The sequence below is a fragment of the Oncorhynchus keta genome, chromosome 9 (genome assembly GCF_023373465.1).
Source record: "Oncorhynchus keta strain PuntledgeMale-10-30-2019 chromosome 9, Oket_V2, whole genome shotgun sequence".
NCBI lineage: Eukaryota > Metazoa > Chordata > Actinopteri > Salmoniformes > Salmonidae > Oncorhynchus > Oncorhynchus keta.
In genome coordinates this window covers 37,286,254-37,311,920 of record NC_068429.1, presented here as the reverse complement: position 1 = coordinate 37,311,920, position 25,667 = coordinate 37,286,254, and the positions used below count along the sequence as shown (strand labels likewise).

The following is a 25,667-nucleotide window of genomic DNA, read 5'->3' as shown; positions in this document are numbered from 1 at the left end:
TTTCGCATGTTGTTTCTCTTTGTTATACTGTATTTCCCAGACAAAATGTATCCATATTTGCATCCCTCAGTATGTCCCCTTGGACATGCTATTGTTTTTGCTAAGCGGCTTTCTGGATAAAAATGATCTCAGTCTCTCTTCTTGTTGTTTCTCTTCTCGGGGATAAAACAGCAATATATACAAGATGTTGATTTTTCACCGCTTTTTCAAGCATTCATTTAAAACCGAATTGTCTTTTTAAATAGACCATTTCAGCTGTGTGTGTGTGTGTGTGCGTGTGTGTGCGTGCGTGTGTGTGTGCGTGAGTGGGTGTGTGTGTGTGTGTGTGTGTGTGTGTGTGTGTGTGTGTGTGTGTGTGTGTGTGTGTGTGTGTGTGTGTGTGTGTGTGTGTGTGTGTGTGTGTTAAATCTAGCTAGAGGTACATTGAACCCTTTTTGTCTGACAGAAATATATCCCAATTTTAATTTCTCAATCTCTTTGTACAGTTCCACTTCATGCGATCAGAAAATGTGTCCCTTCCTTTTTTGTTGTAGACTATAGAGATTCATATGACTTACATTAGGAAGAATAACTGGAGTTTGCCAAAATAACATGGAAATAGACACAGTATTGTAAACATGTTGACATACCGTAGCAGAATATTGTTTGAGTGAAAGAGGGTAATTAACATGCTGCAAAAGTCTGTTTGAGAATCTAATGTAAATTTAAACACACGTTCAGATGAGTGACTGCTCTTTTACTGTTGAAATTCACTTAATGCTCTCCCTTGATGGTTGTGCTTAGTTGCTAAATGAACGTCAATCTGCTTTGGAAAGTCATTTTTTTGCAACGAAACATCAAATTGAGAAGATGATTGAAAAAAGAAAACTGAAGAGGAAAAAAACCCACTGTGTTTTTTTCCACATGGATTGATTCAAAGGAAGGATTTTAAAATTCATCCAAAGAGTAAATGTTCTATTTCTACACTAATTCTATTATACAAGGGTATTCTTACTGTCCTGGAGAATGTATTACAATCAGGGTGTATTGTTCCCTGTCTATGATTGACAACCAGCACCTGCAGTATTGTCAGTAACAACTGTAAACGGTGGTTTAACACAAATGAAGTAAGCCTAAAAGCATTTTTTCATTTTGCGTAAGGAGTCCTGATAGACTAAAAGCGGAGGGACCCTTTTCCAAATTATTCTGCTGTCACAAGCTCAAGGGGATCAAAGTAGTTTCCCTTTGATCAATCCGCTTATTTATAAATTAATTTGTGTGTTTTGCATTGTGTAAGGCTGGCAGCAACAACAGTTACGAGGATAACATTTCTCCATGTATTGTATATCATATAGAACCCGGGTTGGCATGGTAACCTCATTTGCCATTGGGAGCCCTTTTTGAAATTGAAGAATGGCACTCAGGGGTATTGTCAAAACATATTTTAAATATTCTTCATGAAAGCAGCTGTACATGTAGGTTTCAAATGGTAATTTATATGACATTGTGCATAATGAGGGTCCAATTTCCTTTTTTTTAAAGAATACAGCTGTCAAATTGACTTAGGGCACAATTAAAGTTCAGATTTTAAGTATGTCTTTTTTAAGGTGTTTATTGGCTCACACAGCGTTATAAATATTCACTGAGGTGAGCAGTAAGCCTATCTGTGCTACAGAGTGAACTGTGATGTGTTTAATATGTGGATAAAATGACAGGGCTGTTTGAAGGCTAATTGAGCAACTGCAAATGAAATGATGATGTGGTCATGAGGTGTTTCTGCATGTCTGCGTAAATAGGAAATGAGGTCACAGATGCAGGATGGCGGGGTAGGGGGTAGGAAGCTTAAGGGCAGAGATGGGTGCAGCTGTTTTACCCTAAAAGCCAGCCAGTGGGAGTAGAGTCCCTTCTGAGAGCAGAGCACAGTATGAGCTGCAGGAGCATTGGCCTGGACACGCACACACAAGCACACACACATGCACACACTTACTCACACAAACACGCACATACACACACATGCACGCACGCACAGACAGACACACACGCACACAAACACACACACACACGCACGCACGCACACACAGACACACACACACACACAAATACACACACACAGGTACACCCTAGATCCCTCAGGCAGACAGCCCCTGCTGTGTTGCCATTAGACATTAGAGATGAAAGACAACTACCCAGATAAAGCTTGCAAATACTATATATGCTTGGAAATACTGTTTGCAATAAATATAGCCCCATGTAGCCCCGATGTGAACAATCTAAAATGTTCATACTACAATTACTGTTGGAGCAATTTGGCTTGTGCCAGTGGTATTTCATTTGGAATCACCAGTACAGTCACAGTCAATTAGTTATCACACAACCTTGAAACCATCCCTACATACACACCTACATACACAACATACCAGACAAAGAATACAGCACTCAAACCTTTTGGAAGTGTAATAAAATAAATGTATAAAAGAATGAGGCACTTCAGGTTGAACTCAACGACCTCGTGAACAATCCAATCCAATCTGTTTATGATTGGCCTGTGGTGCATTTTGAGCTGATGCTCAATTCAGTCAAGCTCAAACACATGCACACACATGCACGCCTGCAAGTGTTCACACATTTTCTGATAGCATGAAGTGGAGTTCTGTATGACGAGATTGAGAAATTCAAATTGAGCTGTAATTCTGTCAGACAAAAAGGATTCAATGTACCTCTATCTAGGGGGGGGTTGAGTCCCTCGCACCATCAGAAAGTAATCATTTTCTAGCAACAAGCCCTAACAAGCAGCTATCAATAGTTACCATGGAGACTGTGTTTTGAATGAAAGCTGTGTCTGCTGTAAGGCCATATTGCTGATGAAATTATAATTTGCGATGGAAAGGTTGACAGGCGTCTGACTTCAATTCCCATTCAGGTGTGTAAGCTTGAAGTTTACTGTTTAGTCAAAGCTCCCATTCCACATATTACAATACTATCTATGTAGGCCAGCCTACCTACAGTAAATGTTGTATTTTGATCTCAGATTTATTTTAAAGCCCTTTCAAAGTGTACTAAATAAAGTCGTCCGCGTGCTTCCCAGCCTAAACAGTTCGGTAGAGTTCATGCATATATCACACAACATTTTGTGATGTTTTTTGTTAGTTTAGGACTTCAGTGAGTGTTTTTTTTTCTGGTGTTCAGGCACAAAAACATTATCGAGAGGGAAGTTGAAGATCGGAGCCGAAGTCTACGCCCCTTAGCTGGTGATAGGTCAACATTAGTGATTGTAGTGTGTTTTTTCCCTGGTTTACATTCGCTCTTCTGCTTCTGTTTTCTCTCTATAAATAATGCCTTGACTTACTTTTTATATTACCCCAATAGCATTTATAAACGTTGGTGAAGGTTTGGTATGGTGTGGCTATTATTAAGCTTTAGCTACTGCAGGCCTATGATATGAAGGCAGTGCACTCCGGCGCTCCAACTGACTCTGACAGTTGAACTTCAGGTGAGGAAGTCTGTTTCAGCCCTACCAGAATTACTCCTATAATCTAACAATATAATGCTTATACACTATATTTTTATAGAAAATGTACGAATTAGCCTCCTTCTGTACATCTATTTCTGTGTAGCAGACACAGTAGCCATCTGACATAAAGAAATGCATATTGGTGTCGTATCATGCCACGGGCATATCTCTATCTCTCTGGGGTTAGGCCTAAGCTTCTCTTCATTTATATACTATATATATATATACACACAATTGAAGTCGGAAGTTTACACACACCTTAGCCAACTACATTTAAACTCAGTTTTTCACAATTCCTGACATTTAATCCTACTAAAAATTCCCTTTCTTAGGTCATATTCCCGATTATCCCCTATTATTTATACCCGTGTTCCCTGTCTGTTTGTTGCCCGTTTGTCTTGCTTGTTCAAACTTACCAGTGGTTTTCCTGTCAGCGCCGATCTTTTCCCAGCCTCTCCTTTCTCGTTCTCCTGGGTTTTGAACTTTGCCTGTCCTGACCCTGTACCCGCCCGCCTGACCTCTCTGTGCCTGTCCCTGAGCCTGCTTGCTGTCCTGTACCTTTTCTCCACCTCTGGATTACTGAACTCTGCCTGACCCTGAGTCTGCCTGCAGTCCTGTACCTTTGCCTTACCCTGGATTATCAACCCCTACCTGCCTTGACCTGTTTTTACCTGCCCCTGTTACTACAATAAACATTGTTATTTCGACAGTCTGCATCTTGGTCTTACCTTGATTCCTGAGAGTGTCTGTATCTCTGTAATGTGTCTGTGTCTATCTGTGTATTGTGTCTGTGTCTCTGTAATGTCCATACCCTTGTCTGTACATTATGCCTTGAATCTATTCTATCGCGCCCAGAAATATGCTCTTTTTATTCTCTGTCCCCAACACACTAGACGACCAGTTTTGCTAGCCTTTAGCCGTACCCTTATCCTCCTACTCTTCTATTCCTCTGGTGATGTAGAGGTTAACCCAGGCCCTGTTGCCCACAGTTCCACTCCTAATCCCCAGGCGCCCTCATTTGTTGACTTCAGTAACCGTAAAAACCTTGGTTTCATGCATGTTGACATCAGAAGCCTCCTCCCTAAGTTATTTTGTTCTCACTGTTTTAGCATACTCCGCCAACCCTGATATCCTAGCCGTGTCTGAATCCTGGCTTCGGAAGGCCACCAAACTTCTGAAATGTCCATCCCCAACTACAACATTTTCCGTCAAGATAGAACTGCCAAAGAGGGTGGAGTTGCAATCTACTGCAGAGATAGTCTGCAGAGTTATGTCATGCTATCCAGGTCTGTGCCCAAACAGTTCGAGCTTCTACTTTTAAAAATCCACCTTTCCATAAATATGTCTCTCACTGTTGCTGCTTGTTACAGACCCCCCTCAGCCCCCAGCTGTGCCCTGGACACCATATGTGAATTAATTTCCCCCCATTTATCTTCAGAGTTTGTACTGCTAGGTGACCTAAACTGGGATATGTTTAACACCCCGGCCGTCCTACAATCTAAGCTAGACGCCCTCAATTTCACCCAAATTCTCATGGAACCAACCAGGTACAACCCAAAATCCGTAAACACGGGCACCGTCGTAGATATCATCCTGACCAACCTGCTCTCTAAATACACCTTTGCTGTCTTCAACCAGGATCTTAGTGATCACTGCCTCATTGCCTGCGTCTGTAATGGGTCTGTGGTCAAAAGACCACCCCTCATCACTGTCAAACGCTCCCTAAAACACTTCAGCAAGCATCGACCTGGCCCGGGTATCCTGGAAGGATATTGTCCTCATTCCGTCAGTAGAGGATGCCTGGTTATTCTTTAAAAGTGCTTTCCTCACCATCTTAAATAAGCATGCCCCATTCAAAAAATGTAGAACCAGGAACAGATATAGGCCTTGGTTCACTCCAGACCTGACTGCCCTTGACCAGCACAAAAACATCCTGTGGCATTTTGCATTAGCATCGAATAGCCCCCGCGATATGCAACTTTTCAAGGAAGGTATCAATCAATATACACAGGCTGTTAGGAAAGCAAAGGCTAGCTTTTTCAAACAGAAATTTGCATCCTGTAGTACAAACTCCAAAAAGTTCTGGGACACTGAAAAGTCCATGGACAATAAGAGCACCTCCTCCCAGCTGCCCACTGCACTGAGATTTTGAAACACTGTTACCACCGATAAATTTCAACACAAATTTTTCTACGGCTGGCCATGCCTTCCACCGGGCTACCCATACCCCGGTCAACAGCTCTGTACCTCCCACATCACCTTGCCCAAGCCTCCCCATCTCTCATTCATCCAAATCCAGATAGCTGATGTTCTGAAAGAGATGCAAAACCTGGACCAGTACAAATCAGCTGGGCTAGACAATCTGGACCCTCTCTTTCTAAAATTATCCAGAGCAATTGTTGCAACTCCTATTACTGGCCTGTTTAACTTCTCTTTCGTATTGTCTGAGATCCCCAAAGATTGGAAGCTGCTGTGGTCATCCCCCTCTTCAAAAGGGGAGACACCCTGGACCCCAAATGTTACAGACCTATATCTATCCTACCCTGCCTTTCTAAGGTCTTTGAAAGCCAAGTTAACAAACAGATCACTGACCATTTCAAATCCCACCGTACCTTCTCCGCTATGCAATCTGACTTCTGAGCTGGTCATGGGTGCACCTCAGCCATGCTCAAGGTCCTAAACGACATCATAACCGCCATCGATAAGGCAATACTGTGTAGCCGTATTTATCGACCTTGTCAAGGCGTTCGACTCTGTCAATCACGGCATTCTTATCGACAGACTCAACAGCCTTGGCTTCTAAAATGACTGCCTTGCCTGGTTCACCAACTACTTCTCAGACAGAGTTCAGTGTGTCAAATCGGAGGGCCTGTTGTCCGGACCTCTGGCAGTCTCAATGGGGGTGCCACAGGGTTCAATTATTGGGCCGACTGTTTTCTCTGTATACATCAATGATGTCGCTCTTGCTGCTGGTGATTCTCTGATCCACCTCTACGCAGACGATACCATTTTATATATAATTATTTTTAATTTCTTTAAATGGAAAAATAAAATCAATCAATCCTAACTGTGCAGAGGCCAATTAATGAATGGAAAGAGACATCTGTTACAAAACACCCAAAAAGTTGAATGACCTTCGGAGATTGTCAAGCCAAGCCTTCAATACTGGGTAAGCCTACAAGGTAGGAGGGATGTATTTTCTCTTTGTCGAGATGGACATAGTCTATTTATTGTGGTGTTAAATACAAACCATGATGTCGATGTGCCCAATGTTTTTTTATTGGTTGTGTGGTTTATTGGCAAAGAAACCTGTTGGTGGAATTTCTTTTGCATATATTTTATAGAATTATAAATGGCATCAAAATGTTGAAAATCTGATTTCCCCCCTGGCTGATAATTGCCTGCAGCCGGTTCTGATTGTAGTGTAATGAAACAGGCAGGGAGAGGGAGCTTGTCTGTGGTCTTTGGCGAACCCTTAACTTTCTGGCCGTAGCCCTGCGTGGCATCGACTGTGACACAAAAGCATGCTGAAATAGCAAAGTCCATCTACGTTTATAAACACAGCTATTGTTATTTGTGGTTGTAAACATTATTTTGAGTTAATTTGATGAGGGGGAGGGTGTTCCATTTATTTTACAGTACAAGGGGAGGGTCATGTAAAAATATTTTTTTACTTTGGGGAGGGGGGCACACTTAATTTTTTTATGACACCTTGAGTTGGACCAGCCTCTCCCCCCAGTACATTTGGATCTGTCCCTGAGATGTAAAATTGCCCCACTAAGATCTCTTTGACAAAATCTTAAAAATTAATGACAGATTTCTTGAGTTATCTTAGATTAATTTGTACTATTTTGAGGAAGTGTATACTGTCTACAGGGTCTCAAAATGGACAAACAGTACTAATGTAGCTTTTAAAAAATAGCTAAGGTCTTTTGCACACTCGTTCGGTTTGGCTAGCTAAATCTAGGCGCCAGCTGAACTGAAGCATGCTGAAGCCTTCAGGCCAGCTGGAAATGAAGCCTTTTAGTAAAGGCTTCATTTCTGTGGTAGCCTAATTGATGACACTCAAAACGGCTTATTTCAGAAACCATCTATCTATTGGTGTAGGTTATATTTGTGTTCGATCATGTGCTAATCGAACAACCATGAGTAAATTAAACATATTTTAATATCCTTTGTTGTAGAGTGAGACCCTGACAGAAGCCATGCAATACCCCTTTAAGTTTTTCCGCGAAATAACAACGTGCTCACCTAGACGCTTGCGGCGTCACCGTGGTTACCGCCTTCTGTTTCAAACGATTGGTTGAGCCGTGGGAATATTCAAATGTACTCTTAATTGATTGGTCGGATGCCCGGTTTGTGCAGTCCGGAGAATTCATTCCTTGCGCTTCGACATCTTTCATTTCGGTCGGCTTTGGGAAGAGAAGAGGACATGGGAGACAAATTGAACTGAATATAGCTACAAACGAATTTATTTTCAATATCAACCCATTTGGCATCTCGAACATACTTTTTAAAAGTGGTTCTCATGGATATTTTCAGACCGATAATTCCCAGTCTCATCGGACTTCAGCAACGTCTCGTTGGAAAAGGAAATACGCCTTCCGAACAGGGGAACAAGCATCCAGCAGTGGCGAGCCAAAGATAAACAAGCCTTATGATAACACTGAACACTGTATGTAAGAAATAGTTTTTATGTCCTATTCTAGTCTTCGTTGCATTACTTCATTTGACAAAATCTCGCCAGGCTATCGATTCAGTTTAATGCATTGTTTGCGCTTATCAGCAGGTGCATTCATTTGACTAGGCTATGGTTAAGATTTGTAGACCTTAAGAATGATGGGAATGGGAGGGGAATCAATCTCCTTTTATGAAACGTGGTGCGTTTATATTGCCTAGATTGTTCTACTTGGATCAAATAAAGGTGAATTAATTAAGTTAATCCATCAATGTCTTGTGCGCAATGAGACCAGTAGCCCACTAATATGCGTATGGTCCCAGACCCAGTCTAGACTTGTTCATTATTTGTCCTGTAGTCTAGAATTACTTTCCTTTGGATGAACTGTTTTATGGAAACACTCTGCCCCCGAATGCGGCATCTATTGGACCTACTTCGAGAGACTGTGGGACAGATTTGAGTAATACTATAATATTAAATATATCGTACTGGGACACAGGGTGGTAGGCTACTTTCATGTTTTTGATGGTCCGCTCCGTATTAAGGCATATCCAGATACCTAACTGCTACGTTTATTCTTTAAATTTATGTTGAGTATTAGACTAGCGTTTTTCAGTTCCCCTTTGTGCGCATTTGGAACTAGTCATAGCTGCGGAGGGTACTGCTCCACCCCCTAAAAAATAATTAAAAAAAATATATATATATATATATATGTATATATATTATATATATTATTTTATTTTTTTACTCGTATTAGCAGACTTGCCCTGTCCCTTTTTCTGCAATTGTCATTCTAATGGAATCCAGAAAGAACAAAACCCTAACCTCAAACATTTACATCAAAAGGTGTAAAGTTATGGATAAAGACACACAACCTCCACATCAAATTAAATATTTTTCTTGGTCAAATAACATGGAAAACTACAATGTGTTGTGCAGTGTTAATCTACCGTCTTTACAAACCACAATGTAAATGTACATTACTGTATAGTACATAGGCTGGTCATCTAGGTTTGTACCTGTAGACTTTCCTTCACCATGAAGAAAAACAATGTGCAATACAGTAATTGAGTACTCATGTGGCTCAGCTGGTAGAGCATGGCGCTCGCAATGCTAGGGTTGTGGGTTTGATTCCTGCGGGACCAGTATGAAAATGTATGTACTCACTACTATAAGTTGCTCTGGATAAGAGCATCTACTAAAATGGAAGAGGAATGAATAAGGCATTTCAGTTTTCACAGAAATAAGTTGCAAAGTATTTCAAGAAACTGGAAAACATATATCAAGTAATTGTTTTTTTTTATTCCACAAGTATTATCAGTAACTTTTTTTGTACAGGTAATTATCAGACTTTTCCAAATGAATTGACCCACTGGGACTTTTACTAGTCCTGTATTAGCGGACCAATATAGAGGTCTTCAGCACGGTACCCCCAAACTACTTCCGTCCGTTATGGAACCCGTCACTGATTGAAAGCTCCAAACGGGTCTAGTCTGGCATGACGTTCCACTCTGTCTCTGAGGTGAGCAGAATGTTTTTTTTGGCAGATGTACAGCCTGCAATAAAGGAGGACTTATGTGTCAGAAACCCAGTGGTTACAGGAAATGCTTTGAAGTATATTATTGGCCCTTCAAAGCTGCATCCGAAGGCTATCTTCCACGTCTATTGGCAAAGCCGGAGGAGGAATCCTCACACCTCATTGCACCTAGAGGCAGAGCTGAAGGTTGGCCGCAGTAAAGGGCCATGGATTATATGCCGAGGTGTGAAATTCTATCCTGCATGCTTTCCTGGTGGTGTCAGATCATTTATTGGGTAGAGAGCGGTCACATCTTCTTCCCTTCTGAGGTTTAGCAATAAAAGAGCGGCATCATGGCAAATTAACAACTTATTCTACTATCTGACTTTTCTGGCAATGACAAAACTAAAACATTTTTTATTGAAGACATCTTTAAAAGCACATTTCAACCAGACTAAGTCTGAAATGCAAAGTTTTCAGTTTATGTTCTCCGTGTCGTCTTTTGAAGCCCATCAGTCCATATGTATGATGGACAGTACTTGACTTGGACTGAAATAGGTGCCGGTACTCATTTTGTTTATATTTAGGTGCAGGAGCTCCACAATACTTTTGAGCTAATATTCTATAAGCTTTAGCTGTAGAACATTTGAGGTGCCGGTACTACGCTCCAGTGAGCTCCTGCCCAAGTCAAGCACTGATGATGAATAGTCCTGAGAACTCATTCCATCCGTCTCCATGTCTCTTGCCTCAGTACCTGAAAGGCCTCTGTCTGTATAAATGTTATACCATAAAGCATCTGAAACTAAATTAGGGAGGACCTGCTCCCACTCCTGCCCACTCACATAATTTAGCATCATTATGGGATTGCCTCTGAATATATTTAAATCATGAAATAAACATTATGGCCTTTTGAGGAGAGCGAATGTAATTAAACTAAATGAAAAATGCTCTGACTTACCCTCCCCCACATCCCCACTAAGGAAATTGCTTTATTCACACATCTTGAGTTGACATTCAATCCGTTTGACTGGGCTCTACTTTAATAATTCTGTCAAGTCTGCAGTTTGAATAGCAGTGGCAAAAAAAAATGTTACTTTCAGCTGCCACTCTGTGTGTAGTGCTGTATGTTTAATATATGACTGAGCATAAAGTCAATGTAATTACTCTGAAATTGCTTTGGCTTTGCCTGTAATGTCTGTATTGGTTTTGACAGACAACATCCTTCATTTTGGGGAACATTTGGGTTGGAGGATGGAAATTGTCCTTGTGTTTATTATACTGGAGTGATATAACCCAGGCCTAGTGGGGATGTCAGACATTTTACTGAGTAGCCTAGTAGCAAAACTGATATATCGGCATACTCTGCTCTAATTAACATTCTAGATATTGGCTTGGCTTGTGCTTTTTCTTGATCTGAGAAACAGTTAAAACGCGTAGCTTTTTATGGCTTGGCCAGCCTGTAGTCAGTGTATCAGAGGCCAGCGGGTAGAATTACAAACAGTCATGTGTACTTCTCCCTGGGGTTTTCAACAGATCACCTCACACCCATCAGCATTTTATCTCCTGATCCATGATGGGGATTTGTCATCTGCTGGCTTGTTTCTCTCTGTTCTCCATGCAGGTCACCATAGGAGTAGCTCTTTTGAAGGTTCTGCGTTGGCCCCCCCGGTCCACTCGTCTAGCCACCCAAGTTTTAATGTCACGTGCACAAGTACAGTGAAATGCATTTCTTGCAAAAACCCAACAATGCAGTAATCAATAACAATACTAAAAATAACTTAAGGTAGAACAACAAAAAAACACAAGAAATAAGAAGAACACGATAAAGTAAGTAAGTAAGTAAGCATACCACATACAGGGTCAGTCTCAGTGCCATATTTACAATGTGCAGGGATAATGGATGGATCGTATGTTATGCCTCTTTGTTGCATGTTATGCTCTGCTATGTTTCAAACCAATGAGGTTTGTGCATATTTAGCCTGGAGTTCTATGAATATCTTCGCTGCTATCATTTCACCAAGAGATTTGGAAATGATTTTAGAGTGTGTAGGTGACATGCACACCCCAAATTTCTCCACCGGCTAAAAGAAAGAAAGAGTGATGACAAAAAATAAGACATTGAAAATAATTCTGCAACACCACAGGTAGGGGCTACACGAATATCAAATTGTATTATGTATCCCGCAGTTACTCTGCAGGAGGCTATATTGCCTACTGTGTGCAGCAGGCCCACCCACTCTCAAGTGCCGGTGAACTGCGAGATAGAATTGATATGTTCAACCAGTCTTTCCCTTTATGCAGTCCTTTGCGCTTCATATCCAACACACAGCTAGGCTATTAGGCCTAGTCATGGGGCAAAACAAAATGGCTATTATTACCAAGATGGTTTGTTGATGTTAACCTAATATTGGGAAGTTGTGTTTCCTGCCCAGTGACTGTTTGCTCTTTTTGTGTTTGTGAGATTGAGAGAGTCAGTGGAGGTAAAGTGACCTCAGAGAGTGCATGGACGGCCAATCCCCCTGCTCTGCTTAAAAGGATATTGTCAATGGCTTGGTTGCTAAGCTGTTTCTCCCATGCATCCATAGTAATCACCTTTTATCTCCTAACAATGTCATGTGTAATTATGAGCTAGCTGCCATCTTTTGAAATCTGCCTAATTGGTCTTTTTATTTTATTTTGATGGGATGAGGAGGCTAAGAGACAGGGGGTTAAGGGTGGGGGTTAGATTGGATCTCTGGGGTCATTGGGGAGGGGGAGCTCTTGGGGCTGTCGTTGCTGTGCTTGCCATTTGAAACAGCCTGTTGTTTTGTGTACATTATGGTGCTCAGAAACCTCCAAGAATACACATACTGCCTGACTGCACGCAAAGCAATGTTATCTGCCCTTACTGGGAAGGCAGCAGGCAGAGGTCATTTTGGATTAGTCCAGGGACTAAAGTCCTCTTTCTCCAAGAACGGTTTGGTTTTTCCATGCCGCCCTGTGAGGACCAGAGCTTATCATTAAGTGTGGAAAAGGAGTTCTCTCCAGTGTGATTACCCTGCAGGGAGCATTTTGCCAATCTTTTCTCATGACTTCTCTGTTTTTATTAAAATGTTTAATGACTTGAAGGAATCAGTGACCCTTAACAGCATAATGAATGGCCTTGCCTGCTCTGACAGGAGAGAGAGGGGGGGTATGGAGGAGTTTGGCAGTGAAAGGCACTGTAGCCAAAGCTATACTGTAGGAACATTTTTCCATCAGGCAGGCATAGCTGCCACTTCGTCTCTAGAGGGTGGGTAAGCAAAACAAACAGTTAGGGTTTAATAATCCATTTTTACATCAAGATCCTAAGGACATACAGAGACTAATTAAAGGATTTGTTTTTGGCCAGATTGAGAGCATAAACTCAATCAAAGTACTTGTAAAGCCCAGTAACAATGATTGCTTGAGATGGTCTATGAGAATATTCACGAGAGGTCTAACTTGACTTTAGTCTGCCCTGTCTGCGGTATAAGCCAGTCCAGTCTAGTCTGGTTCTGTAGACTCTTCTCCAACCATGCTAATCTGTAGAGAGAGACAGAAGAACATCTGTCACTATGTTTTGACTAGAAAAGCTTCCATCTCCATGTGTGCTCTAACTGATTAAAGACAAAGACAGGCCTTTTGTTTATTGCCTGGGTTCATCTTTTTGGGTTTCCACTCCCAGCAGGTGAGACTGGCAGTCAGTGGGCGGATCATAGACGCAAGGCATCTGTAGATCAAAACGGATAGTTATTGCTCTGACGTTGTGTGTATGTTTTAACCCTAGCTAGCTTTTGAACAGTGCTCATTACAATGACTTGGGATTTTCTTTGTTTGTCAAAGCATCGTCTGTCAGAAAGCTGGAGTACCCGCAGCAAAATATGAATGTTTTTGTAAGGCATGGACCATTTCTCAAGTCGATTCATTGTAAACAAACATCTGTTATGGCTGTAGTTGTTGGGCTGTGGTCTGATAGCTTAAGGTGTGTTTTGATTAGATCCAGGCATCTTGTCAGTGCCCTCAGTGAGCAGTCCTCTCCCTCTCTCTCTCTCTCTCTCTCTGCCCATTTGTCAGCCCACCCACACCCATTAAAACCTGTCAGACACTGTTCAGGGTAAAAGAGCAGGCTTTATGGGAAGCACAAAGTCTAACATGTCATACAGAGGAACTGTTTTTTTGTCGTGAAAGCATTCATTCCAAATTCAAGGCCATCTAATGTGGTAGTCCACAGTTAATAAACATTTATTTTATTTTACATTATGATGACATTTACATGCAGAGCACACAGCGGGCATATCAACGTAAATATTATTGTTGGTTATTAATAGAGGCAGACTAAATAATGATCTCTGATGCAGCCAATACAAAGTGTCAGTGGTGTGGGACGGGAAGCCCAGGAATGGGGCATTTTGTTGACGAACATCTGTATGGACAACAGACGGGAGAGATCTGTCTGTGCACTCTGCCTCACTAACTGTGTGTGTGTGTGTGTGTGTGTGTGTGTGTGTGTGTGTGTGTGTGTGTGTGTGTGTGTGTGTGTGTGTGTGTGTGTGTGTGTGTGTGTGTGTGTGTGTATATCACACACACACACTAGAAGTCAAGGTTGGCCAATGTTCCCCAGGGTTATCCAGTCGGTGTGTGGGATGAGGATAAGATAAGGCCCTGTTTACTTTTCATGCTCCCTCGGCTATTGCCAGGCTCCATGCCCAAAGCACGAGCAGTGATTTTACCTTGGCACCTGTGCAAGGACATGGTTGAGGGAGCCCAAGGCTCTGTACCAAGGCACCCTACTGTGAGAACCGTTAATGATGCCCTGACAGAACTGAACGAGTTCATGGGATTTATGATTAGCCTACATGGGCTGTATGTTCAGGTTACCTACTCCCCCCATGTTGACAATGTGTCTGTGGTAAAATATTTTTTTTTCTTTCATTCTAGTGGAGAATTTTATTTTTGGTTTGCTATTTATTTATTTATTTGCTTTCGCATGTACTTGGCCAAGGTCTAAAGAAACGTTTAACTGAATTTGAATACTCTACTGAGTCTAGGCTTCTCATACCCTCCCGCTCTCAAAATGCATCTGCCAGATGTCTCTCGAGGGATATTCATATCGACCCATTGTATTTATTTTCCATACATTTTCGAGCAAGTGCATGCATTGTATAGAAATAACAATCCTCCAAACCCTGCTTAACACCGTTGTAATACCTTTTTATAGAAGCTAATCTCAATGGAAATGAGGCTCATTGTTGTCGGCCTCAGGCCTTGTGCACGCTCATTGTGTGGAGCAGAGCTGTTCTGGGTTGTTTGGATGTCCTGCAATTCAACCTTGTTTTCTTTTTTTTGTTAAAAAACAATAGCGCATAAGAGGAAAAAATCTGTCTCTCTCAAACCATGTTCTGATACCAATTATGGAAACTATTATAGAATTTAAACAGGATGGCTCTTATCGGCTAATCCGGGAGTAATAGATTCCATTAAAAATGCATGAGGGGGTGCAGAGATGAAACCGGCAGCTGCAGTAGCAGTGCTGTCTGTCAGTCTGTTTTAGACTCAGACCAGACTGCTTGCCCTGTCTTCCTGGCTCCATCGCTTTGGCAGGATCCTGCGTCCATTTAGAGGAGGCCTTTGAGAGTCACTAGATAGTCTTTAAGTGTGACTGCAAGCTATCAGTCTGGCATTGCAGGTCATTGATGGAACTTGTTAATACTTTAGGGCTCACTTTTGGCATGGATTATTCACAAAACCTCCTGCATTTTCAGTGCTTTTAAAGCAGTCATTTTATACCCATTTTTACTGTCATCCCCAAACAGAACCCGTGGTTTTGCAGGTCTTTGTGACCACATCACTAATGGTGAGTCTTATCCAATGTTTTTTTTTTTACCAGTGTACTGTAACACGGTTGTTGCAGGGTGCATACATTTCAGGTTGTAAAGAGCCTGTAGGTGGCTGACCGCTCTTTGCAAGGTTATAGCTCTGCTATTCAGAGTGATGACGCTGTAAGGAGGCCACTCAGTGTAGAGACATAAAAAAGTTAAATTAGGTCAACGTTACTGTATGAAGTTTGTGTAACTCCTGTGTCTGTGTTTGCATTTGGACCTGTCAGGGATTTCACAGTGGCTAGGGAAGGAAGGACGTTAGCGAAGCACTCAAATGAATCCAACTAGAGAGTGAAAAGGGCTCTCAGCCTAAACCCTTTTTTTCATGATAATCTAATTATTAACTGAGGATTCTAAGAACTGCAAAGACAAGCTGAGGGGATTGGGGGAGGAATGGGGTGGAGGGGTTGAGGGAGGGGGGTTAGCGAGTTTGTGTGTTTTTTTGTCTGTGCGTTTTTAGTATTGAAAGGAAGGGTCACAGGGCAATGTTACCCTGTTCCAGTCAAGGCCCTGGAGGCCGTTCAGAGGAGAGAAGCGTCTGGAAGGTCAGGCAGATCACCGCCTTTTTATCTGCGTAATTTCCATGTAAAAAGACCCATGAGCACCAACGTGAAGTTCATAAGAGGATATCAAATTGGGTGTCAAGTGAAGGCTGTCTATATTTTGAGGAAATTATACAGATACATTTTTCAACCATTTTCCATCTTAAAAATAAGGCAATGGCTTTAATTTCTAGTCAAACAGATAGGAAAGGGGCTCTTAGAAAACATCTACCATGAAAAAGTCTTAAAATATAGAAGGGTTGGCTGGAAACGTCATGAAAGATGATGTGCGCCCATCGATGGGGCAGAAGCTGTGATTTGTGATGATTCTGAATGGTCAGATTGCTAGCAACAATGACAGGAAGCTGCCACGTGGGGAATCGTAGGTGGCTCATTTCTGTAAGTTTTTATTATGTTCTTGATACCATGTCTTGTTTTAAGGTGTTTTGACTGATTTCATGTTGATGCCAATATGGCAAAAATACGCTAGCTAGTTAACAACAGCAACGATGTATTTGATAGACAAGTGCTCGTTTTGCAAATGTATTTGGAGACTAAATATAATATACATGTCGGCAACAATCTAAGCCAACTGTCTGTTTTGCCCCATAGTTGCACACGTGTCGGTTTTGTTTCTAAACAACCAATCCATCTATTAGAAATACATCAAAACACAATAATGTTGAAGCGACGACCCCTGCCAACCAGGGTGACTGTTAGGAAAATGTGACACCTGACAACGTGACAGGGAATATTTAAATTGACTGGCTATTTGAGACATTTTCTGGACCCATATGCATTGGGTTCATAAGAAATTAGGGCGTCTACCCCCGGTGCTCAGAATGACAGAAATCACATGTCGATTCTGGTAATGCATCTGAACAGAACATGTAATGAAGCAGCCAATAAAACGTCCTTTTCAAACATTTGCCAAAATGCAATTCGCGGGAAAACTAAGAAAAGAGGGAGGGGGGATCTAAAGATGCAACAACTAGGATAGGATGTTAATATGACTAGGATAGGATGTTAATATGACTAGGATAGGATGTTAATATGACTAGGATAGGTTGTTAATATGACTAGGATAGGTTGTTAATATGACTAGGATAGGATGTTAATATGACTAGGATAGGATGTTAATATGACTAGGATAGGTTGTTAATATGACTAGGATAGGATGTTAATATGACTAGGATAGGTTGTTAATATGACTAGGATAGGATGTTAATATGACTAGGATAGGATGTTAATATGACTAGGATAGGTTGTTAATATGACTAGGATAGGTTGTTAATATGACTAGGATAGGTTGTTAATATGACTAGGATAGGATGTTAATATGACTAGGATAGGATGTTAATATGACTAGGATAGGATGTTAATATGACTAGGATAGGTTGTTAATATGACTAGGATAGGTTGTTAATATGACTATGACTAGGATAGGATGTTAATATGACTAGGATAGGATGTAAATATGACTAGGATAGGATGTTAATATGATTAGGATAGGTTGTTAATATGACTAGGATAGGTTGTTAATATGACTAGGATAGGATGTTAATATGACTAGGATATGATGTTAATATGACTAGGATAGGATGTTAATATGACTAGGATAGGATGTTAATATGACTAGGATAGGATGTTAATATGACTAGGATAGGATTTTAATATGACTAGGATAGGTTGTTAATATGACTAGGATAGGATGTTAATATGACTAGGATAGGATGTTAATATGACTAGGATAGGATGTTAATATGACTAGGATAGGATGTTAATATGACTAGGATAGGATGTTAATATGACTAGGATAGGTTGTTAATATGACTAGGATAGGTTGTTAATATGACTAGGATAGGTTGTTAATATGACTAGGATAGGATGTTAATATGACTAGGATAGGATGTTAATATGACTAGGATAGGATGTTAATATGACTAGGATAGGTTGTTAATATGACTAGGATAGGTTGTTAATATGACTAGGATAGGATGTTAATATGACTAGGATAGGATGTTAATATGACTAGGATAAGTTGTTAATATGACTAGGATAGGATGTTAATATGACTAGGATAGGTTGTTAATATGACTAGGATAGGTTGTTAATATGACTAGGATAGGATGTTAATATGACTAGGATAGGTTGTTAATATGACTAGGATAGGATGTTAATATGACTAGGATAGGTTGTTAATATGACTAGGATAGGTTGTTAATATGACTAGGATAGGTTGTTAATATGACTAGGATAGGATGTTAATATGACTAGGATAGGATGTTAATATGACTAGGATAGGATGTTAATATGACTAGGATAGGATGTTAATATGACTAGGATAGGATGTTAATATGACTAGGATAGGATGTTAATATGACTAGGATAGGTTGTTAATATGACTAGGATAGGATGTTAATATGACTAGGATAGGATGTTAATATGACTAGGATAGGTTGTTAATATGACTAGGATAGGATGTTAATATGACTAGGATAGGTTGTTAATATGACTAGGATAGGATGTTAATATGACTAGGATAGGATGTTAATATGACTAGGATAGGATGTTAATATGACTAGGATAGGTTGTTAATATGACTAGGATAGGTTGTTAATATGACTAGGATAGGTTGTTAATATGACTAGGATAGGTTGTTAATATGACTAGGATAGGTTGTTAATATGACTAGGATAGGTTGTTAATATGACTAGGATAGGTTGTTAATATGACTAGGATAGGTTGTTAATATGACTAGGATAGGATGTTAATATGACTAGGATAGGTTGTTAATATGACTAGGATAGGTTGTTAATATGACTATGACTAGGATAGGATGTTAATATGACTAGGATAGGATGTTAATATGACTAGGATAGGTTGTTAATATGACTAGGATAGGTTGTTAATATGACTAGGATAGGTTGTTAATATGACTATGACTAGGATAGGATGTTAATATGACTAGGATAGGATGTTAATATGACTAGGATAGGATGTTAATATGACTAGGATAGGTTGTTAATATGACTAGGATAGGATGTTAATATGACTAGGATAGGATGTTAATATGACTAGGATAGGTTGTTAATATGACTAGGATAGGATGTTAATATGACTAGGATAGGTTGTTAATATGACTAGGATAGGATGTTAATATGACTAGGATAGGTTGTTAATATGACTAGGATAGGTTGTTAATATGACTAGGATAGGTTGTTAATATGACTAGGATAGGTTGTTAATATGACTAGGATAGGTTGTTAATATGACTAGGATAGGTTGTTAATATGACTAGGATAGGTTGTTAATATGACTAGGATAGGATGTTAATATGACTAGGATAGGTTGTTAATATGACTAGGATAGGTTGTTAATATGACTATGACTAGGATAGGATGTTAATATGACTAGGATAGGATGTTAATATGACTAGGATAGGTTGTTAATATGACTAGGATAGGTTGTTAATATGACTAGGATAGGTTGTTAATATGACTATGACTAGGATAGGATGTTAATATGACTAGGATAGGATGTTAATATGACTAGGATAGGATGTTAATATGACTAGGATAGGTTGTTAATATGACTAGGATAGGATGTTAATATGACTAGGATAGGATGTTAATATGACTAGGATAGGTTGTTAATATGACTAGGATAGGATGTTAATATGACTAGGATAGGTTGTTAATATGACTAGGATAGGTTGTTAATATGACTAGGATAGGTTGTTAATATGACTAGGATAGGTTGTTAATATGACTAGGATAGGTTGTTAATATGACTAGGATAGGTTGTTAATATGACTAGGATAGGTTGTTAATATGACTAGGATAGGATGTTAATATGACTAGGATAGGATGTTAATATGACTAGGATAGGATGTTAATATGACTAGGATAGGATGTTAATATGACTAGGATAGGATGTTAATATGACTAGGATAGGATGTTAATATGACTAGGATAGGATGTTAATATGACTAGGATAGGTTGTTAATATGACTAGGATAGGATGTTAATATGACTAGGATAGGTTGTTAATATGACTAGGATAGGTTGTTAATATGACTAGGATAGGATGTTAATATGACTAGGATAGGATGTTAATATGACTAGGATAGGATGTTAATATGACTAGGATAGGATGTTAATATGACTAGGATAGGATGTTAATATGACTAGGATAGGATGTTAATATGACTAGGATAGGTTGTTAATATGACTAGGATAGGTTGTTAATATGACTAGAATTGGCTTCTTGACATCTAAATAAAGTTGACATGAAAACCAATAGAACAGGAGAGAAATGGCATAGCGGTGGGTCCAATAGTGGAGTAAATGGGGGGGATACATTTGCCCAAAATATATAATTACTCCTTGATACAGAAATAAATGAAATCATTCAAAATACATTAGATTCTTTAAAAATAGCTGTGGATTGTTTCAAATCGCAAGCTCGTATGCGTATTTGGGAAGCCCTCAATTTGGGCAGCATGTGTGGCAATAGGCCTAGCTGATTATTGAGTTGCGACTGTACGTGAAAAGCATCAAATATCTGTGAGTATAATTTCACATTTTGACAAGAAGAGGAGTGTGTGTGTGGCGACGATATAGGTCAGTCTCTCTCCAGAATGGCTCAGCTGTCTCCCGCCAATTATTCCGCTTTCATTGTGTGAATTGTTTGCCCTTTTATTTTTATTTTTTAAATAAATTCCCCATAATATAAACTCAGCAAAAAAATAAACGTCCTCTCGCTGTCAACAGCGTTTATTTTCAGCAAACTTAACATGTGTAAATATTTGTATGAACATAACAAGATTCAACAACTGAGACAAACTGAACAAGTTCGACAGACATGTGACTAACAGAAATGGAATAATGTGTTCCTGAACAAAGGAGGGGGGGGATTGAAAAATCTAAATTAACAGTCAGTATCTGTGGCCACCAGCTGCATTAAGTACAGCAGTGCATTTCCTACTCATGGACTGCACGAGATTTGACCGTTCTTGCTGTGAGATGTTACCCCACTCTTCCACCAAGGCACCTGCAAGTTCCCAGACATTTCTGGGGAGAATGGCCCTGGCCCTAGCCCTCACCATACAATCCAACAGGTCCCAGGCGTGCTCAATGGGATTGGGATTCGGGCTCTTCGATGACCATGGCAGAACACTGACATTCCTGTCTTGCAGAAAATCACGCACAGAACGAGCAGTATGGCTGTTGGCATTGTCATGCTGGAGGGTCATGTCAGGATGAGCCTACAGGAAGGGTACCACATGAGGGAGGAGGATGCCTTCCCTGTAACGCACAGCGTTGAGATTGTCTGCAATGATAACAAGCGCAGTCCGATGATGCTGTGACACACCGCCCCAGACCATGACGGACCCTACACCTCCAAATCGATCCCACTCCAGAGTACCGGCCTCGGTGTAACGCTCATTCCTTCGACGATAAACGCGAATCCGACCATCACCCCTGGTGAGACAAAACTGCGACTCATCAGTGAAGAGCACTCTTTTCCAGTCCTGGGAGTCCTGGCTGGTCCAGTGACGGTGGGTTTGTGCGCATAGATGACGTTGCCGGTGATGTCTGGTGAGGACCTGCCTTACAACAGGCCTACATGCCCTCAGTCCATCCTCTCTCAGCCTATTGCGAACAGTCTGAGCAGTGATGGAAGGAATGTGTGTTCCTGGTGTAACTCGGGCAGTTGTTGCCATCCTGTACCTGTCCCGCAGGTGTGATGTTCGGATGTATCGATCCTGTGCAGGTGTTGTTACACGTGGTCTGTCACTGCGAGGACGATCAGCTGTCTTTCCTGTCTCCCTGAAGCACTGTCTTAGGCATCTCACAGTACGGACATTGCAATTCATTGCCCTGGCCACATCTGCAGTCCTCATGCCTCCTTGCAGCATGCCTAAGGCACATACACGCAGATGAGCAGGGATCCCGGGCATCTTTCTTTTGCTGTTTTTCAGAGTCAGTAGAAAGGCCTCTTTTAGTGTCCTAAGTTTTCGTAATTGTGTTCTTAATTGCCTACCGTCTGTAAGCTGTTAGTGTCTTAACGACCATTCCACAGGTGCATGTTCATTAATTGTTTATGGTTCATTGAACAAGCATGGGAAACAGTGTTTAAACCCTTTACATTGAAGATCTGTGAATTTATTTGGATTTTTACGAATGATCTTTGAATGACAGGATCCTGAAAAGGGGCCGTTTCTTTTTTTTGCTGAGTTTGTCACAAGTAGTAAATCTACCATTAATCCCTGTCATTTGGTTGCATTAATTTCTGTTAATACATGTAATTACAGTCATTTACAATTCTCATTCTGAGTCAACGTTGTTTGCAGAGTTCACAACCTGCTGCACTTCTGCCAGTTTTGGTTTATTTCATAACCATCATTTATGATATTTTTCATTTTTTTTCCGTTGTTTTTTGTTTTGAGTACACCATGTGAGGAGTGATCAATGAGCATGTCTGGTTTCTCTGTCCTGTCAATGTTGAGGGAGCTCACGCGCCTGAGGATGCATAGAAGTACCTGTCCTGCTTGGAAATGTAGTAAAGTGTTTTTTTAACATCCATTGCAAATGATAATATATGAAAACGATAGTTCCTCACAGTAAGCTATTTGAAAAAATCTTTCTAGCAATCTCCCTCTTGATAATCACCAATCCTCAGTGTGAAAGAGCAATGGAAGTTATGGGCCAATGCAGATGTAGACTTTTGGCAATGAGTTCCATGACCCCCTTTTCTCTAGCCACCAATGGATCTCGGTGTGTCAATGTGTGCATATGGCAAAGTCACATTAGTTGACTTTTAACTTTTACATTTGATCATTTTAATTCAATGATTTTGAGAAATTTAAATGATTATGATTGAAATAACTGTTCCATGAAAATGCGCATATGAAATTCATAACTGGCACGCAGAATGGTAGAAAGGGTAGGATAAAGCTTCCCCAAACTTGAAACTCATGCGCTGCCTATGAAGTGTTTTTAAATCAATTGCCTCCATGTTTCCATGGTCATATTTTGCCAATGGGCTACATTAAAGCAAGGTAAGACATGCCGAATAATATTAAATAAAACATTCAAACATGCATACTGCCTCCAGCTCACATTGTAAAGTGGACCGATAAGCCCGACGGTCAAATGTATTTACATCAATCAATGAAAATAATTATATTGCAATGGGATTTTTTTTCTCCTGGTCATTTTGGCCAGGAACAGTTTCATTGACGGCTAACGAAAACCCTGCTGCCAACTAATATCAGCACTTTTATATTTAGTTTTGGATACTTTTTTTGCCTTCTGTACGTTTTAAGAAGCATTGCCTTGTGCCTTGTAATTCCATGACCAAGAAATTCATGTATCTTAAGATATTTTCAAATGTTTCTCCTTCATGAGGAGACAGGATAATGAATGTTCACAGAAGTAAGTAAAGGTAGACCTGCCAATTACTTATTATTTTTACTGATCTCAATGTTTGTTTCTGCATTATTAAGTGATTAAAATGTGTACTTCTATTACCAAATCAGTAACATAATTACGGACAAAACAGTAATGGAATTAATACAATTCAATTGGCTACAATGGGGAAATCATAGTATTCGCAGTTGGGCCACCTGCTACTGTCCTACCTTCCACTGGCATTCTGTTATGCCATGTTCAGTTCATAACTGATTTCTTTCTGTTGTATGGTCGTCAAAGCGAGAGTGTGAAAACCATCTGGACAACTCCTCCCTCTCTCCAGTTAATGTTAACTCTCCTGGCTCTTGCTCGTGTGTCCTTCTGTGGCTCAGTTGGTAGAGCATGGCGCTTGTAACGCCAGGGTAGTGGGTTCGATTCCCGGGACCACCCATACGTAGAATGTATGCACACATGACTGTAAGTCGCTTTGGATAAAAGCGTCAGCTAAATGGCATTTATTATTATTATTATATTATTATTATATATTATTATATTATTATATTATATTATTATTGCTGATACCTACCCATGAGCCCCCCGGCTTTGATTTCCATGTCCACAGACGTAATTTTTTTTACCATTCCGGGCCGGCCTTGATTTCGCGTCAGACATTGATTTTTGGTCTGGATCGGCCTTGAGTAAGCACAGGCCTCCATGATTGGTGACCGGACCAAATCTGAACCAATCTGAACCAATCATAGACGTCTATGTTTTACATGTTTGGACAGTACTGTACGTGAAGCACAGTAGAGTACAGTAAAGAAAAGTATAGTACAGTAGAGCACACGAGTACTGTACTGAACATTATTGTGCTCTAGTGTACTGTGATACATATACAGTGCATTCAGAAAGTATTCTGACCCTTTGACTTTTTCCACATTTTGTTACATTACAGCCTTGTTCTAAAATATATATTTTTAAAATCCTCATCAATCTCCATACAATACTCCATAATGACAAAATATATACAAATACATTATTTACGTAAGTATTCAGACCCTTTGCTATGAGACTGGAAATTGAGCTCAGGTGCATCCTGTTTCCGTTGATCATTCTTGAGATGTTTCTACAACTTGATTGGAGTCCATCTGTGGTAAATTCAATTGATTGGACATGATTTGGAAAGGCACACACCAGTCTATAGAAGGTCCCACAGTTGACAGTGCATGTCAGAGCAAAAACCTAGCCATGAGGTTGAAGGAATTGTCTGTAGGGAATTGTGTCGAGGCACAGATCTGGGGAAGAGTACCAAAACAATTCTGCAGCATTGAAGGTCCCCAAGAACACAGTGGCCTCCATCATTCTTAAATGGAAGAAGCTTGGAACCACCAAGACTCTTCCTAGAGCTGGCCGCCCGGCTTGACTGAGCAATCGGGGGAGAAGGGCATTGGTCAGGGAGCTGATCAAGAACCCGATGGTCACTCTTAAAGTGCTCCAGAGTTGCTCTGTGAAGATGGGAGAACCTTCCAGAAACACGACCATCTCTGCAGCACTCCACCAATGAGGCCTTTATGGTAGAGTGGCCAGATGGAAGCCACTCCTTAGTAAAAGGCATATGCGAGTCCACTTGGAGTTTGCCTAAAGGACTTTTAGACCATGAGGAACAAGATTATTAGCCTGGTTCCTCTCTAGGTTTCTTCCTAGGTTTTGACCTTTCTAGGGAGTTTTTCCTAGCCACCGTGCTTCTACACCTGCATTGGTTGCTGTTTGGGGTTTTAGGCTGGGTTTCTGTACAGCACTTTGAGATATCATCTGATGTACGAAGGGCTATATAAATACATTTGATTTGATTTTTGATTTGATTATCTTGTTTGAGGAAACTAATATTGAACTCTTTGGCCTGAAGACCAAGTGTCACGTTTGGACGTGGCACTTTTAAAAATTTGATTTAACTAGGCAAGTCAGTTAAGAATTTGTTCTTATTTTCAATGATGGCCTACTTGCAAAGCCCCCCCGGCTAAACCCTACCCTAACCCAGACGATGCTGGGCCAATTGTGCGCCGCCCTCTGGGTCTCCCGATCACTGCCGGTTGTGATACAGCCCGGGATTGAACTTGGGTCTATCGTGATGCCTACTAGCACTG

General features: G+C 40.5%; 1 protein-coding gene across 3 annotated transcripts in view; it reads left to right on the top strand.

Annotated features, from left to right (window-relative positions):
- The first annotated feature begins 7,883 nt into the window (after positions 1 to 7,883).
- Positions 7,884 to 25,667, top strand: part of LOC118387706 (protein FAM222A-like) — a 40,363-nt gene continuing 22,579 nt past the window's right edge. Inside the window, exon 1 of one of the 3 annotated variants that reach the window (XM_035776342.2) lies at positions 7,884 to 8,165. Coding sequence is in view for 1 of the 3 variants with exons in the window: in XM_035776341.2 (XP_035632234.1) it covers positions 8,168 to 8,169 (2 nt within the window). In the remaining 2 variants the exon portion in view is untranslated. Of the gene's footprint in view, positions 8,170 to 15,200; positions 15,539 to 25,667 lie in introns of those variants that run through there. The other 2 variants (XM_035776341.2, XM_035776345.2) reach the window with 2 other exon arrangements.